The 17,150-nt window shown below is 41.6% G+C and overlaps 2 protein-coding genes across 7 annotated transcripts in view; one reads left to right on the plus strand and one right to left on the minus strand.

The window, feature by feature from the left end:
* LOC115129248 (WD repeat and FYVE domain-containing protein 2-like) overlaps positions 1-10,749 on the plus strand; it is a 27,187-nt gene extending 16,438 nt beyond the window's left edge. Inside the window, exons 13-14 of one of the 4 annotated variants that reach the window (XR_003863642.2) lie at positions 4,525-4,624; positions 5,022-5,108. The gene's annotated coding sequence lies outside the window, so the exon portion shown is untranslated. Of the gene's footprint in view, positions 1-2,654; positions 2,879-4,524; positions 4,625-5,021; positions 5,109-10,389 lie in introns of those variants that run through there. The other 3 variants (XR_003863643.2, XM_029659409.2, XM_029659390.2) reach the window with 3 other exon arrangements.
* Positions 1,463-17,150, minus strand: part of LOC115129267 (guanylate-binding protein 3-like) — a 16,844-nt gene continuing 1,156 nt past the window's right edge. For 2 of the 3 annotated variants that reach the window (XR_003863646.2, XR_010463869.1), the window contains exons 2-6: positions 15,374-15,594; positions 15,087-15,206; positions 5,899-6,093; positions 4,351-5,118; positions 1,463-3,818 (exon numbers count right to left, since the gene is read on the minus strand). Coding sequence is in view for 1 of the 3 variants with exons in the window: in XM_029659442.2 (XP_029515302.1) it covers positions 12,256-12,269; positions 15,087-15,206; positions 15,374-15,545 (306 nt within the window). In the remaining 2 variants the exon portion in view is untranslated. Of the gene's footprint in view, positions 3,819-4,350; positions 5,119-5,898; positions 6,094-11,547; positions 12,270-15,086; positions 15,207-15,373; positions 15,595-17,150 lie in introns of those variants that run through there. The other variant, XM_029659442.2, reaches the window with a different exon arrangement.

Raw genomic sequence — 17,150 nt, forward strand, 5'->3', positions numbered from 1 at the left:
TGAGGAAGAGCTGTACTCTGGCTCCCGATATGGATGGAAAGATTTGGAATAGAGACGCCTTGAAGAGGACGAAGGTGTGCGTGCTGTATCAGGACTATGAAAGAGCATTTTTTTGTTAGTTTTATGGATCCCCCTTACCTACAGTATGTCACTCTGGAACAACATTTGGAACTTCAACTAAAATGTTATTGTGCATACATAATTCCCTATATTCTTTGGTTTATTATATTTAAAACAACGGGTCCATAGTAAAAGAAACTCCGTTTAGGCTACCTGCTGAACAACACATACAGCTAGTCGGGCAAATAAAAATATTATATTTAAGTGCCTTCCTCATATCATATTGCAGCTCTCACTATGGCAAACAGAGCATGAAAAAAGTAGGTGAAACAATTGTTAAAATAAAATTATTAAAAAATGTACTGGGGTTATATGAATATCAGTGAGATATGTAACCTGGAGTATGTACATTAGCAAGATGGAATACTCTAATATAATCACAACTCAAGAAGGTCCCAAAGTTGACCTCTTATAACTCATCCTGTTTTGATTGGCTCTTTGCTTGTTAGCTGCTGTACATAGAAGCAGCAGGTGGAGGGTAGAATAGCCCTGTTTCTGGGTGGACCCTGTTTCAGTTGAGGTGTCAGAAGTGTTCATAGCCTACAGATAACTGCCAAAATAAAGGAACCACCAACATTGTCTTAATAGGGCATTGGGTCAACAAGCTGCCAGAACAGCTTCAACGCGCCTTGGCGTAAATTCTAAGTCTCTGGAACTCTTTCGGAGGGATGTGTCACAATTCTTCCACAGGACATCTGTAATTTGATGTTTTGTTGATGGTGGTTGAAAAGGCTGTCTCAGGCGCCGCTCCATTGTTCAATTGGGTTGAGATGTGGTAACTGAGACACACAGTTTTAAACCCCCTATGCTCATTTGAGACCCACCTTTCAAATTCACTAATATCTCATCTAACCATAATAATTAGGCAACTGGGCATGACCCTAAGCATGATGGGATGTTAATTGCTTAATTATTTATTTATTTTATTTTACCTTTATTCTAAATTCTTATTTTCAATGATGGCTTAGGAACGGTGGGTTAACTGCCTGATCAGGGGCAGAACGACAGATTTGTACCTTGTCAGCTGGGGGATTTGAACTTGCAACCTTTTGGTTACTAGTCCAACGCTCTAACCACTAGGCTACCCTGCCACCCCAAATTAACTCGGGAACCACATCTGGGTGGAACCACCTGCATTCAATATACTTTGTATGCCTCATTTACTCAATTGTTTCCATTTACTTTGGCAGTTACCTAGCTTATAGGCTCTCCTGTAGTCATACATACCACATGTAGACTTGTTCACCAGTTGTGTGTATCTCACTGTCGGGTAACGGTTGACGACCACAGATGTAGGAGACGTGGAGAAAGACATTTCATTCTTTAGTATTTTTTTTCCAAATTAATATTGATTTGCTAACTGAAGTTCTTGATTAGGCTTGCCAATTGAAATGATAAATCATAAAGAACAAGTTAATTCCAATCATCTTTTTATGATTTATTTTTACTCTATTGTAGAGTTATTGAAATGTCACCTACGACTCTCTGGACTTTGGTGGTGGACCAAAACATTATTCACCACGTGTCATCTCTAGTTTCTTTGCACTTCAATTGTTACGGTTTGATTTCTAAGAGAACAAAATCATAGCTAAGCACTTTTTGTCCAATGCATACACTTACAATATGTTGTTATCTACAAATGACATATGGTTGAAGTCTGAAAATATTAGATTTTTCTATTGCGTACGTATAACAGACTGGTGATATGTTAGTGGCTGTGTGTCAAATGTATTTGTGTTATGAGTTTATTTATTGCTGTGTGTTACTGGTGCCTCAAAGCTAGACATCTCTCATGTAGCCTACTACACCACACGTGTAAAGTTCATTCTCAAATTGTATTGATGGTTATTATGGATATAATATAGTTCAAGTTAAGTTCATGCACTGGATTTGCTTTTGGATTTGTTTTTAGACAGAACCACGATTGTAAAACAACAATCTGTCTGCATGTTGATATTTGGGATATAAAACCTAATTACCCATTGTCATTTTTCACAAGTACTAGCATGTTGTTTTAATAATCAGTGAAGCCACACATCTTGGGCCTAGGCTAATGCATATCTACTGGTGGAGAATGGCTCTCAGGCTATAGTGCTATTTACAGAGGTAGTCGATCACTGGATTGAATAATTATACTATCCCTATTCGTGTCCTCATTTAATGCCCTCTGTACAGTAAAGAACAATATTTGTTATCATTGTTAGCAGTAAAAATGTGAGTTCCATGCTGATTCATACAGCAATACTGATTTACATTATCTGAATGACTGCCTTAGGATTTGAAATAACTTGATCATGATATTATTAGGTGTGTTTTGTAGCCTGGATACCAGTCTGTTTTTCTGCTTATGTCAACGTTTTGTCATTGGCAACAATGTTGTTAATACAGGAGCTGTCTTGTTCCCAGGCTAGTGCTTCTGTGTGGTGTTGTATGATGCTCACAGGTGGCTGTACTGTGTGTGTGTGTGACTCCTGATCTGTTTGTCAAAGTAAGGTGGATAACTCCTTGATCCTCCTTTGTGACATTCCCCTCAGGTCTTGATGTGCGTGGTGTGTCCAAGCAGCAGATTAATGAAGATCATTAGTCCTATAGGAGTATCATTACTGCATGTCTCATCTTGGATCAAAAGCTGATCTGGGTACAGGTCATCCTGAGTAGAGATGTGTACATATCATTCCGTAATTACAGTTCCTCTTGTTGTCCTGCTGCTGATGTACTCATGTTTGTATTTGATTAAATTGATATGAGGTGACTGAAAGACAGGATGTCTCTTTTTCATGTGAATGCTTGGGCTTATGTTTCCATGTAGAGATTCAGCTGGTGGTGTTCAGCTCATCAGTTCTCCCCATTGATCAATATCTCTATTAAAACAAGTTTAGCTTTATCCTATCCTTAACCCTATCAGAGAAAATGTGAAAAGTTATCAAATCAAAGATTATTTGTCATGTACGCCAAAAACAACAGGTGTAGTAGACCTTACAGTGAAATGCTTACTTAAAGGCTCTAAACAATAGTGCAACAAAAGTGTGTAGGTAAGTAAAGAAATAAAAACAGTAAAAACACAATTTTGACAATAACAGTAGCAAGGCTATATACAGACACCGGTTAATCAGGCTTATTGAGGTAGTATGTACATGTAGGCATGGTTAAAGTGACTATGCATATATGATGATCAGAGAGTAGCAGGGGGGGGCACACAATGCAAATGGCTGGAGACTGGAGAAAGGTGTGGCTGCTGATCTGGACCATTGACCAATCTCTGGTGAATCCTTTAGACCTCTGAGCCAGGGCTTTTGTCAGTTGTACCTGTGTTGACTTTGGGCAGAGTTGTGTCTTTAGAGTTGCCATCTGCTCCTGTTTTGAGTTTGGGTGTGGCCGTCTTGCTTGAGTGTCATGTTCTCCTTGAACACAATCGCCTTGCGTTGCTCACAGGCTTTCTTATAGTTAAAGTAGTGACCTAAGCCATTGCTGACACTCTCCATGACACCCTGTGCTATGGCTCTGAAGTTACGAGACTGCTCTTCCTTCTCCTCGCGCTTGGCCTCCTCCTTCTCTCTCAGGCTCTGTATCTCCTCATTCATGGCTGCCTCTTTCTATGTGAAGCCATTAGCCATCAGCTTTTCCTGCTCATGGAGCTTGCTATCTAGTGCTCGCTCCAACTCCTGTGGCTCCTCCTTCGCCTCCTGGACCATCTTAGCCTAGATTCACAGAGGGAGAACAACACAGACATCATGGTTATGGATTTGCAGGCAAACTGATAGATTTTTGGTCTGAAAACTATTCGAACACAATTGTGGCCTGTTATCAGAGATTGAAGTAAGAGGAACGTCAGGCCACAAAGGCAAAATGGGGTTTCCAGATGTAAATCAGTTAGACGACTACTACTTACATAAACACTAACAGATTCAAAGTGGATTCAAAACAACACATTTATTCATAAACTGATTTATATAATATTCAAATTTATTATCTGCCTCTAGGCAACGTTCTCAAAGAACATAAACATGTTTTAAAAAAAGAATTAAAGCCTCTACATTTTAAGTGCTACACTAGTAGAGAGCATTTCACCAAAATATGTCAACACACAAGAAAAATAATTAACTCTTTCATATAAAGCGGATACTGATTCTAAGTGTGGCTATCAACTTGACTTTCTGCTTTACATTGATAAAGCTAGCAAATGTGTACATGCTCAGGTAATACACAATGGTTCTACTTCATAAAAGCTACCTTCATGAGCGTATATTGAAAGAAAGTGTTGGCAGCATCCAATCCAAATCAAAGAACAGGCATGACTGTAGACTCAAGGCAACCACATCCTTCCTTCTCAGGTTTGTTGCTATTCTTGAACTCCTCTATCTCCTGTCTCATTAAGTCAGCCTTCTCCTTGTGGCCCTTCTCCAGCAGATCCTTCTGCTCCTGTATCTTGCACTCCAAGGCCCTGTGGAAGTCCCGTTCCTGTTGCTTCAAATCCTCCTTCATCTTCCATCTGCTTCTGTGACAAGTTAAAGGAAATATTCATAGCCTGTTATACATTAAAAAGTATTAGTAAGTTCATAGTATGTGAGGATCTTAAAACATCTAAGGTTAAAAAGATGCATTCAGTGTTAGTTGATAGAGATTGATAACATTCATATAATTGTGTTAAAGTTCAAATCTGTCAAAGGGTACGAATTGTGAGAGTAATGTGTAAACGTTATATTGATTACTTTATTTTGTGGTGCCTAAAAGTGTTAATCTGTGATCTACGAAATGCTCTTAATCTATGAGCCGGAGATCGATTGCTCTGGTCTCCACCCATATTCCTGGGGAAAATCGCGGTCTTTTCTCGTTGAACAAAAAAGTTGAATTGAGAATACAACACCGTATCACTCTCGTGATTATTTCTCCCCTGTTTTCAGGGGCGTAACACTTCAACTTCTCGTCTTTGCTTCTGCGATCGTCCTCCTCTCCAACAGCCTTCTTCTCCTGCTCCAGCACAGCTGATCCCTCCTTCTTCTGTGAATGATACAAATTAAGATATTATGGTAGGAAAACACTCTAGCTTCATGTTCTCTCTCATACAGAGTCAATAGACAACCCCTGACATTTTCCATGTTCTGGAGAAGACCACAAGTTTTAGGTTAAACTTTAGCTTGCATACCTACTGTTAAACATCCCAGATCTATGTTGACTTAGTGCAAGAACTATCAAAAATGTATTTTGAGAAGTCACTTCAACCAGAAACCTGAATTAAATCAGAAAATAACATCCCATGACATATTTGATACTTTTTCAAATTTTCGGTCCGTTTTTTTGTCAGCTTGCAGGATGGAATACTTCTCTATACTCTTTTCCTTCCGGAACTGCTCAAGAATCTCCTCAGCCTGCAGAAAACATCCCCAAAGGCTTCATGTTTGCCATCAAACAATGATACATCTAAAACCGGTTGGATGTGTTTCTGGTATGATGCCTAAAAAAGACATTATGGAAGCCACTGTAAATCATAACATAACAGTAACATTAGAGGTTGAGAGAAAGAACACGTCATCTACGACATGGAAACTGTTCTGATTTCTTGACTTATGAAATATACTTGTGTCACTGAGGGAGAGAGGGGAATGTATAAAGTTTACATTCTGTCAGGATACGTTAACGTTAGCCGTCAGGGATCATCGAGTTTTTACTCTGATAATTATTACCTAACAAAACTAAGTGGAAGAGGAAAACAGCTCCAATGTTCAATATGGAGTTTTTGATGAATGCTTCAGCTCTAAGGAATCAACTCGAAGCTCTTACCCCAACTCCTTTGTCGGGCTTGGCCCGGTACTGTGCCAGCATGTTCTCATGGTGATTGCAGTAAAGCTCGTAGATCCCCTCTGTAATCTTCTTGGCCATCTGAGCAGACAGCTTCTCCAGAAGGGCTGCACACTTCTTCTCATCAAGAACGAGGATGCCTCAGAGAAGGTCATCGTAGTGCTTTGAAATGGCCACCTGGAAGAGTCGAGACGTTTTTAGGGAAGCATTTGTAAAAAGTGGTCCTTGACAGTTAAGCACAAAGTCAGTGTTTGTACCAGGCACAGATCTCAAATGATGACCCTTACCACCAACACCTTCAAGAAATTCAAATTAGCCTTTGAAGGATCTGTTCATGAACGCCTGCGTGGCCAAGTGGTCTGAGCGGAGGTGATGAGCGCCACAGGGAATAAGGCCTTTACCACCGCCATGCCCCTCTGGTACACTTCCAGGCCCTCATCTATAGCAGCCTGGTTCTCAATTTAAGTCATGGCCAGAACCGCAGACCAGGCGAAGAGCCTTTGGATATGGTCTCCACATACAGTTGAAGTCAGAAGTTTACATACACCTTAGCCAAATACATTTAAGCTCAGTTTTTCAAAATTCCTGACATTTAATCCTAGTAAAAATTCCCTGTCTTAGGGTCAGTTAGGATCACCACTTTATTATAAGAATGTGAAATGTCAGAATAATACTAGAGAATTATTTTCATCACATTCCCAGTGGGTCAGAGGTTTACATACATTCAATTAGTATTTGGTAGCATTGCCTTTACATTGTTTAACTTTGGTCAAATGTTTCGGGTAGCCTTCCACAAGCTTTCCACAATAAGTTGGGTGAATTTTGGCCCATTCCTCCTGACAGAGCTGATGTAACTGAGTCAGGGTTGTAGGCCTCCTTGCTTTCACACACTTTTTCAGTTCTGCCCACAAATTTTCTGTTCGATTGAGGTAAGGGCATTGTCATGGCCAATCCAATACCTTGACTTTGTTGTCCTTAAGCCATTTTGCCAAAACTTTGGAAGTATGCTTGGGGTCAATGTCCATTTGGAAGACCCATTTGCGACCAAGCTTTTACTTCCTGACTGAGGTCTTGAGATGTTGCTTCAATATATCCACATAATTTCCATCCTCATGATTCTATCTATTTTGTGAAGTGCACCAGTCCCTCCTACAGCAAAGTACCACCACAACGTGCTTCACGGTTGGGATGGTGTTCTTCGGCTTGCAAGCCTCCCCCTTTTTCCTCCAAACATAACAATGGTCACTATGGCCAAACAGTTCTATTTTTGTTTCATCAGACCAGAGGACATTTCTCCAAAAAGTACGATCTTTGTCCCCATGTGCAGTTGCAAACTGTAGTCTGGCATTAATTATGGCGGTTTTGGAGCAGTGGCTTCTTTCTTGCTGAGCAGCCTTTCAGGTTATGTCAATATAGGACTAATTCTACTGTGGATATAGAAACCTTTGTATCTGTTTCCTCATCTTCACAAGGTCCTTTGCTGTTCTGGGATTGATTTGCACTTTCCACACCAAACTACGTTCATCTCTAGGAGACAGAACTCGTCTCCTTCCTGAGCGGTAATGACAGTTGCGTGGTCCCATGGTGTTTATACTTGCATACTGTTGTTTGTACAGATAAATGTGGTATCTTCAGGTATTTAGAAATTGCTCCCAATGATGAACCAGACTTGTGGATGTCTACATTTTTTTCAGATTTCTTTAGATGTCCTGTGATGTCATGCAAAGAGGCACTGAGTTTGAAGGTATGCCTTGAAATACATCCACAGGTACACCTCCAATCGACTCAAATGATGTCAATTAGCCTATCAGAAGCTTCTAAAGCCATGACATCATTTTCTGGAATTTTCCGAGCTGTTGAAAGGAACAGTCAACTTAGTGTATGTAAACTTCTGACCCATTGGAATTGTGATACAGTGAATTATAAGTGAAATTACCAGTTTGTAAACAATTGTTGAAAAATAACTTGTGTCATGCACAAAGTAGATGCACTATCCGACTTGCCAAAACTATAGTTTGTTAACAAGAAATTTGTGGAGTGGTTGAAAAATGAGTTTTAATGACCCCAACCTAAGTGTATGTAAACTTCCGTCTTCAACTGTAGGTGTTAAACCAAGTGGCCGAGCACTGCAATCAAATGGAGGCGGGAAGGAAAGTGTTTATATTTGGGGGTACAATAACATAGGATACATTCAATGCATCTGTGCAGAATATTTGCTGATATTTGACTTATCCCGGTAAATATGTGGCCCCCTTTGACAGTTTGTGTGGATCTCCTAGAAAATGAAGCGGCAGAAGGTGTCTGCAACCTTTCGGAAGCTTCCACAGAGGTCAGCCTCGTCCATGGAATCCAGATGGGGCATGTTGGCAGGAGTTGTAGGGGTGGGGAATAGAAAGCACTTGCGCGAGGGGAAGTAGTTCCGGATGCGCTCTCGTGGGCGGTTGTACATCATGTTCAATGGAGAATCTCGTCTGAGAGGCCTATATCCATCCTGCCCTGCCTGTCTAAAGTCCTCGAAAGCCAAGTTAATAAACAGATCATTGACCATTTCGATTTCCACCATACCTTCTCCGCTGTGCAATCCGGTTTCCGAGCTGGTCACGGGTGCACCTCAGCCACGCTTAAGGTACTAAACGATTACATAACCGCCATCGATAAAAGACAGTACTGTGCAGCCGTCTTAATCGACCTGGCCAAGGCTTTCAACTCGGTCAATCACCGTATTCTTATCGGCAGACTCAACAGCCTTGGTTTCTCAAATGACTGCCTCACCTGGTTCACCAACTACTTCTCAGACTGAGTTCAGTGTGTCAAATCAGAGGGCCTGTTGTCCGGACCTCTGGCAGTCTCTATGGGGGTACCACGGGGTTCAATTCTCGGGCCGACCATTTTCTCTGTATATATCAACGATGTCGCTCTTGCTGCGGGTGATTCCCTGATCCACCTCTACGCAGACGACACCATTCTGTATACATCTGGCCCTTCTTTGGACATTGTGTAAAAAAAAACATCCAAACGAGCTTCAATGCCATACAACACTCCTTCCGTGGCCTCCAACTGCTCTTAAACGCTAGTAAAACTAAATGCGTGCTTTTCAACGGTTCGCTGCCCACACCCGCCCACCTGACTAGCAACACTACTCTGGAAGGTTCTGAATTAGAATATGAGGACAACTACAAATACCTAGGTGTCGGGCGAGACTGTAAACTCTCCTTCCAGATTCATATTAAAAATCCCCAATCCAAAATTAAATCTAGAATCGGCTTCCTATTTCGCAACAAAGCCTCCTTCACTCACGTCGCCAAACATACCCTCGTAAAACTGACTATCCTACAGATCTTTGACTTCGGCGATGTAATTTACAAAATAGCCTCCAACACTCTACTCAGCAAACTGGATGCAGTCTATCACCATGCCATTCGTTTTGTCACCAAAGCCCCATATACCACCCACCACTGCGACCTGTATGCTATTGACGGCTGGCCCTCGCTACATATTCGTCGCCTGACCCACTGGCTCCAGGTCATCAATAAGTCTATGCTAGGTAAAGCTCCGCCTTATCTCAGCACACTGGTCACGATAACAACACCCACCCGTAGCACGTGCTCCAGCAGGTATATCTCACTGGTCATCCCCAAAGCCAACACCACCTTTGGCTGCCTTCCAGTTCTTTGCTGCCAATGACTGGAACGAATTGCAAAAATCGCTGAAGCTGGAGACTGATATTTCCTTCATTAACTTTAAACATCAGCTATCTGAGCAGCTAACCGATCGCTGCAGCTGTACATAGCCCATCTGTAAATAGCCCATCCAATCTACCTACCTCATCCCCATATTGTTTTGATTTACTTTTCTGCTCTTTTGCACACCAGTATTTCTACTTGCACATCATCTGCTCATCTATCACTCCAGTGTTAATTTGCTAAACTGTAATTACTTCCCTACTATGGCTTATTTATTGCCTTACCACCTCACGCCATTTGCACACACTGTATATAGACATTATTTTTTATATTGTGTTATTGACTGTACACTTGTTTATTCCATGTGTAACTCTGTTTGCTTTATCTTGGCCAGGTCGCAATTGTAAATGAGAACTTGTTCTCAACTAGCTTACCTGGTTAAATAAAGGTGAAATAATAAATAAATAAATGTTTAAAAAATCTGTGTCTGGGAGACTGGCCCTTAGTTCACCATCCAAAAACACAATCATTAACAGACAAGCAAAAGAAGAATACTTTATGACCAATAAACTGGATAAAATAATGCTGACACTTGGTTGGCCCTGTCCGGGGGTATCATCGGATGGAGCCACAGTGTCTCCTGACCCCTCCTGTCTCAGCCTCCAGTATTTATGCTGCAGTAGTTTGTGTTGGGGGGCTAGGGTCAGTTTGTTATATCTGGAGTACTTCTCCTGTCTTATCCGGTTTCCTATGTGAATTTAAGTATGCTCTCTCTTTCTTTCTCTCGGAGGACCTGGCATGATGACTCCTTGCTGTCCACCTGGCCGTGCTGCTGCTCCAGTTTCAACTGTTCTGCCTGTGATTATTTTTATTTGACCATGCTGGTCATTTATGAACATTTGAACATCTTGGCCATGTTCTGTTATAATCTCCACCCAGCACAGCCAGAAGAGGACGGCCACCCCTCATAGCCTGGTTCCTCTCTAGGTTTCTTCCTAGGTTTTGGCCTTTCTAGGGAGTTTTTCCTAGCCACCGTGCTTTTACACCTGCATTGCTTGCTGTTTGGGGTTTTAGGCTGGGTTTCTGTACAGCACTTTGAGATATCATCTTATATACGAAGGGCTATATAAATACATTTGATTTGATTGTTTATGAGTGCATATTTTCATAGGAATGATTTTATAATAGGTCATTTAGACAGTCAGAGCCAATATCAATCATCTTGTTTCACAACCCCTATGCTCTTTGTGAGATAATGATTATTCCAGCTGTATAATTGTTAATGGTGCACTATTCTATGTAGAGACATTGTGCACAGTTGATCATTGGTGTGGTGGCTAGTGCTAATGTCACCTTTTCTGAGTTCCAGTGAATGCTCCAGATACTCATCTTCGGTGACGTTTCTACCGTCGATCTCGAGTAGTAGAGTGAAATCTCTGACGGCCCACACAAAATTCGGAAAGAACTGCACAAACTGGGCGTCCCCTCCTTCCTCGTCATCGTGAGAGGATGAAGCTGCACTGGAAGAATTCACCTTGATCCGCTCTGTCAGCTCACTCACATATCTTTAGGGACGGTTGAGGATTGACTGATAAAAGCTACAAAAGCTCTAAAAAATAATGTGCATGTGCCTGCGACAGTTGTATAAGGACTTGCTATACAACAGTTATAGCATACGAGCAGTTTCAGTTTATTTTTGAATGGACTGAGTAACCCCTAAGGGAATGGATCCAACAAAGTACAGTCGTGGCCAAAAGTTTTGAGAATGACACACATTAATTTTCACAAAGTCTGCTGCCTAAGTTTGTATGATGGCAATTTGTATATCATTGTTAGTGGAATTCTAAATTCCTCTGTATTGTTTCCCAATCAGAATGAATGACTCTGTCAATGCATTCTATGGGATTGTAAAATCCATATTATTATAGGAATGGACAGAGCCCCAGTCTTAAACTCAGGTAACAGCGTTTAATTCAAGAGAGTACTGACCCAAAATACAAAGAACATTACATTTTAAAGAGAGAACATAAAATGACGTCATCAGTTTCTCACACTCTCTCCGATCCACACAATAGCGCAGTGTCTTCGGGTCTGGAGATGTCTTCTACTCCCCTCATAAAACAAACATTCCAATCTGTCTAAAATATATACTTTTCTCCACTAATGGAACATCAAACAAACATTCTTATCTGTCTGAAAAGATATATGCCCTCCTTTCTCCCTTAAACCCGCAAGGTACAGACAATTAATTTGTTTTACCTACATTTTCGGTCCTAGTTTAACCAAGACCCATACATTTCATACCATAACATAATAGTATTAAAATAAATGGTTCTAGTTTAAATGTATACATAATTAATCATTTCAACCATAATTTCCTCCAACAATCATCCAGAATGTTATAAAGAGTGATCAAATTAATTGCAAAGTCCCTATTTGTCATGCAAATGAACTAAATCCCCCAAAAACATTTCCACTGTATTTCAGCCCTGCCACAAAAGGACCAGCTGACATGTCAGTGATTCTCTCATTAGCACAGGTGTGAGTGTTGATGAGGACAAGGCTGGAGATCACTCTGTCATGCTGATTGAGTTCATATAACAAGACTGGAAGCTTCAAAAGGAGGGTGGTGCTTGGAATCATTGTTCTTCCTCTGTCAACCATGGTTACCTGCAAGGAAACACATGCCGTCATCATTGCTTTGCACAAAAAGGGCTTCACAGGCAAGGATATTGCTGCCAGTAAGATTGCACCTAAATCAACCATTTATCGGATCATCAAGAACTTCAAGAAGAGGGGTTCAATTGTTGTGAAGAAGGCTTCAGGGCGCCCAAGAAAGTCCAGCAATCTCCTAAAGTTAATTCAGCTGCGGTATCGGGGCACCACCAGTACAGAGCTTGCTCAGGAATGGCAGCAGGCAGGTGTGAGTGCATCTGCACGCACAGTGAGGCGAATACTTTTGGAGGATGGCCTGGTGTCAAGAAGAGTAGCAAAGAAGCCACTTCTATTCAGGAAAAACATCAGGGACAGACTGATATTCTGCAAAAGGTACAGGGATTGGACTGCTGAGGACTGGGGTAAAGTCATTTTCTCTGATGAACCCCCTTTCTGATTGTTTGGGGCATCTGGAAAAAAAGCTTGTCTGGAGAAGACAAGGTGAGCTCTACCATCAGTCCTGTGTCATGCCAACAGTAAAGCATCCTGAGACCATTCATGTGTGGGGTTACTTCTCAGCCAAGGGAGTGGGCTCACTCACAATTTTGCCTAAGAACACAGCCATGAATAAAGAATGGTACCAACACATCCTCTGAGAGCAACTTCTCCCAACCATCCAGGAACAGTTTGGTGATGAACAATGCCCTTTCCAGCATGATGGAGCACCTTGCCATAAGGCAAAAGTGATAACTAAGAGGTTCGGGGAACAAAACATCAATATTTAGGATCCATGGCTAGGAAACTCCCCAGACCTTAATCCCATTGAGAACTTGTGGTCAATCCTCGAGAGGCGGGTGGACAATCAAAAACCCACAAATTCTGACAAACTCCAAGCATTGATTATGCAAGAATGGGCTGCTATCAGTCAGGATGTGGCCCAGAAGTTAATTGACAGCATGCCAGGGTGGATTGCAGAGGTCTTGAAAAAGAAGGGTCAACACTGCAAATATTGACTCTTTGCATCAACTTCATGTAATTGTCAATTAAAGCTTTTGACACTTATGAAATGCTTGTAATTATACTTCAATATTCCATAGTAACATCTGTAAAAAATATCTAAAGACACTGAAGCAGCAAACTTTGTGAAAATTAATATTTGTGTCATTCTCAAAACTCTTGGCCACAACTGTACAGTGTGTTGAACATTCTGTAAACACGTAATTAACGCTGTCAGTAACACAATATATTGCTCCAGGTCTGGAAGGGCATTTTGCTCAGCATCCAATAGATATACAAATGTACAGCACTTTCACTTTCAATATGAGAAGGCATACCAAGAAATGGCCCGGTTGGGGGAAATATCCCCTATCCATGTGATATGTACACCTGTTAAAGTCAACACTAGAGAAAAGGGGGGAGTATTGCCATGGGGAAATTGATGTTAGTTTCAAGGATACTGGAGGTTCTCCACAGCTTGATTGTCGATGGTCCCTCGGCTGTTGTAAACCAGAGTAATGCTTAACAGCAACATGCCTATTGGTGATCTGGCTAAATGAAATGAAATCATTTAAAATACACTATATATACAAACATATATGGACACCCCTTCAAATTACTGGGTTGAGCAATTTATGTTACACCTGTTGCTGACAGATATATAAAATTGAGCACACAGCCATGCAATCGCCATAGACTGAGAATGGCCTTACTGAAGAGCTAAGTGACTTTCCAACAAGTCACATCGTCAAATTTCTGCCCTGCTAGAGCTGCTCCAGTGAACTATAAGTGCTGTTATTGAGAAGTGGAAACGTCTAGGAGCAAAAGCGCAACGGCTCAGCCGTGAAGTGGTAGGCCACACAAGATCAAGGAACAGAACTGCCAGGTGCATAGAGCTTAAAAATCGCTTGTTCTCGGTTGCAACACTCACTACCGAGTTCCCAACTGCCTCTGGAAGCAACATAGGCACAAAAACTGTTCGCAGAAGGCTCATGAAATGGGTTTCCATGGCCGAGCAGCCGCACACAAGCCTAAGATCACCATGTGCAATGCCAAGCATCTGGTGGGGTGGTGTAAAGTTTGCCGCCATTGGACTCTGGAGCAGTGGAAATGCATTCTCTGGAGTTAGGAATCACACTTCACCATCTGGCAGTCCGACGGAGAAATCTGGGTTTGGCAGATGCCAGGAGAACGCTACCTGCCCGAATGCATAGTGACAACTGTGAAGTTTGGTGGAGGAGGAATAATGGCCTAGGGCTGTTTGTCATGGTTTGGGCTAGGCCCCTTAATTCCAGTGAAGGGAAATCTTAATGCTACAGTATTCAATGACATGCTTGACAATTATATGCTTCCAACTTTGTGGCAACAGTTTGGGAAATGCCCTTTCCTGTTTCAGAATGACAATGCCCCCATGCACAATGCGAGGTCCATACATAAATGGATTGTCGAGCTCAGTGTGGAAGAACTTGACTGGCCTGCACAGAGACCTGACCTCAACCCTGCCGAACACCTTTGGTATGAAATGGACCGCCGACTGCGAGCCACGCCTAATCGCCCAACATCAGTGCCCAACCTCACTAATGCTCTTGTGGCTGCATGGAAGCAAGTCCCCGAGCGATGTTCCAACATCTATTGGAATGCCTTCCCAGAAGAGTGGAGGCTGTTATTACAGCATAGGAAGGACCAACTCCATATTAATGCCCATGATTTTAGAATGAGATGTTTGATGAGCAGGTGTCCACATACTTTTGGTCATGTAGTGTATGTGTGTTTAGATATTTGTTCACTGTGCTGATTACTAATGTGAATTGTAGAGACTGAACTTTGACCTCTCACCTTCTCCCATCCCCTCTGTATCCAGCAGCACCAGGGTGTGGTCTCTCTTTTCAGGGTGAGGCACACACCATATCCAGATTCCTTTAGTCTTGGATTGGATAGTGGCTCCCAGGGCAAAACCTAAATCAATATTTCAAAGACCGTTTTAAGAAGAAAAATAAAAAGGTTTTTAACAAATGTACTGATGCAAAAAATATTTTCAATGAATTAACTATTGAGGCACAGATGATGCCCAAACCACTTTGTGAATTTAGATATGTCTCTCAGCATCAGTCATTCTCTCTCACCTTTTCTCTTTCCAGACAGCTTGTTCATGAGGTAGGACTTGCCGGTACGGTACAGCCCGACCACCGCCACCACTACCACATGCTGGTTCAGTCCCATCAGGTACTTGATGGCACCAGGAACTACATGAAGCTCGCCGTCTGCGTTTTCGACCAGGCATATTGGGAAATCCATGGTGTGACTTCACAGGATGATTAGCCTACAGCTCCCAGAAATATTCAATCTATAATACAATGATTAATTAAGTATAGTTCAGGTGAATGTGAATATGATATAGCCTAGGACTACTGCATAGGCTATGTAAAAAAATATATATTAAAAATATATGCATAATTAAAACAGCTGAGCCTAGCCATATGCATATACAAATAAAAGTGAAGTTAAAATATTGTCCAATGTTAGCTTCAATTTCATTACGAAATTTGTCTTCAAAAATGAAATTGTTTTCTTGCTATGGAAAAGCATTTGTCGATTCTAGCCTACTCACATAATTGACTTCTCCAAACCAGCTGTAAAATGACAGGGGGATGACACACTAGAATACATACAGTGCATTCGGAAAGTAGTCAGATCCCTTGACTTTTATTCTCATCAATCTACTTGACTTTTATTCTCATCAATCTACATACCCCATAATGACAAAGCAAAAACAGGTTTTTAGAAATGTTTGCAAATGTATTACAAATAAACTTATCACATTTACAGAAGTATTCAGACTTTTTACTCAGTACTTTGTTGAAGTTGCTTTGGCAACGATTACAGCCTCGAGTCGTCTTGGGTATGACGCTACAAGCTTGGCGCTCCTGTATTTGGGGAGTTTCTCTCATTCTTCTCTGCAGATCCTCTCTAGCTCTGTCAGGTTGGATGAGGAGCGTTACCGAACAGCTATTTTCTCCAGAGATGTTCAATCGGGTTCAAGTCTGGTGTCTTGGCTGTGTTCTTAGGGCCATTGTATTGTTGGAAGGTGAACCTTCACCCCAGTCTGAGGTCCTGAGTGCTCTGGAGCAGGTTTTTATCAAGGATCTCTGTACTTTGCTCTCATGTGCCTTTTACTGAGGAGTGGTTTCTTTCTGGCCACTATCATAAAGGCCTCATTGGTGGAGTGCTGCAGAGATGGTTGTCCTTCTGGAAGGTTCTCCCATCTCCACAGAGGAACTCTGGATCTCTGTCAGAGTGACCATCGGTTTCTTCGTCACCTCTCTGACCAAGGCCCTTCTCCCCCGATTACTCAGTTTGGCCAGGCGGCCAGCTCTAGGAAGAGTCTTGGTGGTTCCAAACTTCTTCCATTTAAGAATGTTGGAGGCCACTGTGTTCTTGGGGACCTTCAATGGTGCAGAAATGTTTTGGTACCCTTCATCAGATCTGTTCCTCGACACAATCATGTCTCGGAGCTCCACAGACAATTCCTTTGAACCTCATGGCTTGGTTTTTGCTCTGACATGCACTGTCAACTGTGGGACCTTATATAGATAGGTGTGTTTCTTTCCAAATCACGTCCAATCAATTGAACAATCAAGGTGGACTCCAAACAAGTTGTAGAAACATCTCAAGGGTGATCAATGGAAACAGGATGCACGTGAACTCAAATTTGAGTCTCATAGCAAAGGTTCTGAATACTTATGTAAATAAGCTATTTCAGGGTTTTTAAATACATTTGCAAACATATATATATTTTTTTAATCACTGTCATTATGGGGTATTGTGTGTAGATTAATGAGGAAAACATTTAATTTAATACATTTTAGAATAATGATGTGACGTAACAAAATGTGGAAGAAG

This window comes from Oncorhynchus nerka, linkage group LG1, assembly GCF_034236695.1.
Source record: "Oncorhynchus nerka isolate Pitt River linkage group LG1, Oner_Uvic_2.0, whole genome shotgun sequence".
NCBI classification, from domain to species: domain Eukaryota; kingdom Metazoa; phylum Chordata; class Actinopteri; order Salmoniformes; family Salmonidae; genus Oncorhynchus; species Oncorhynchus nerka.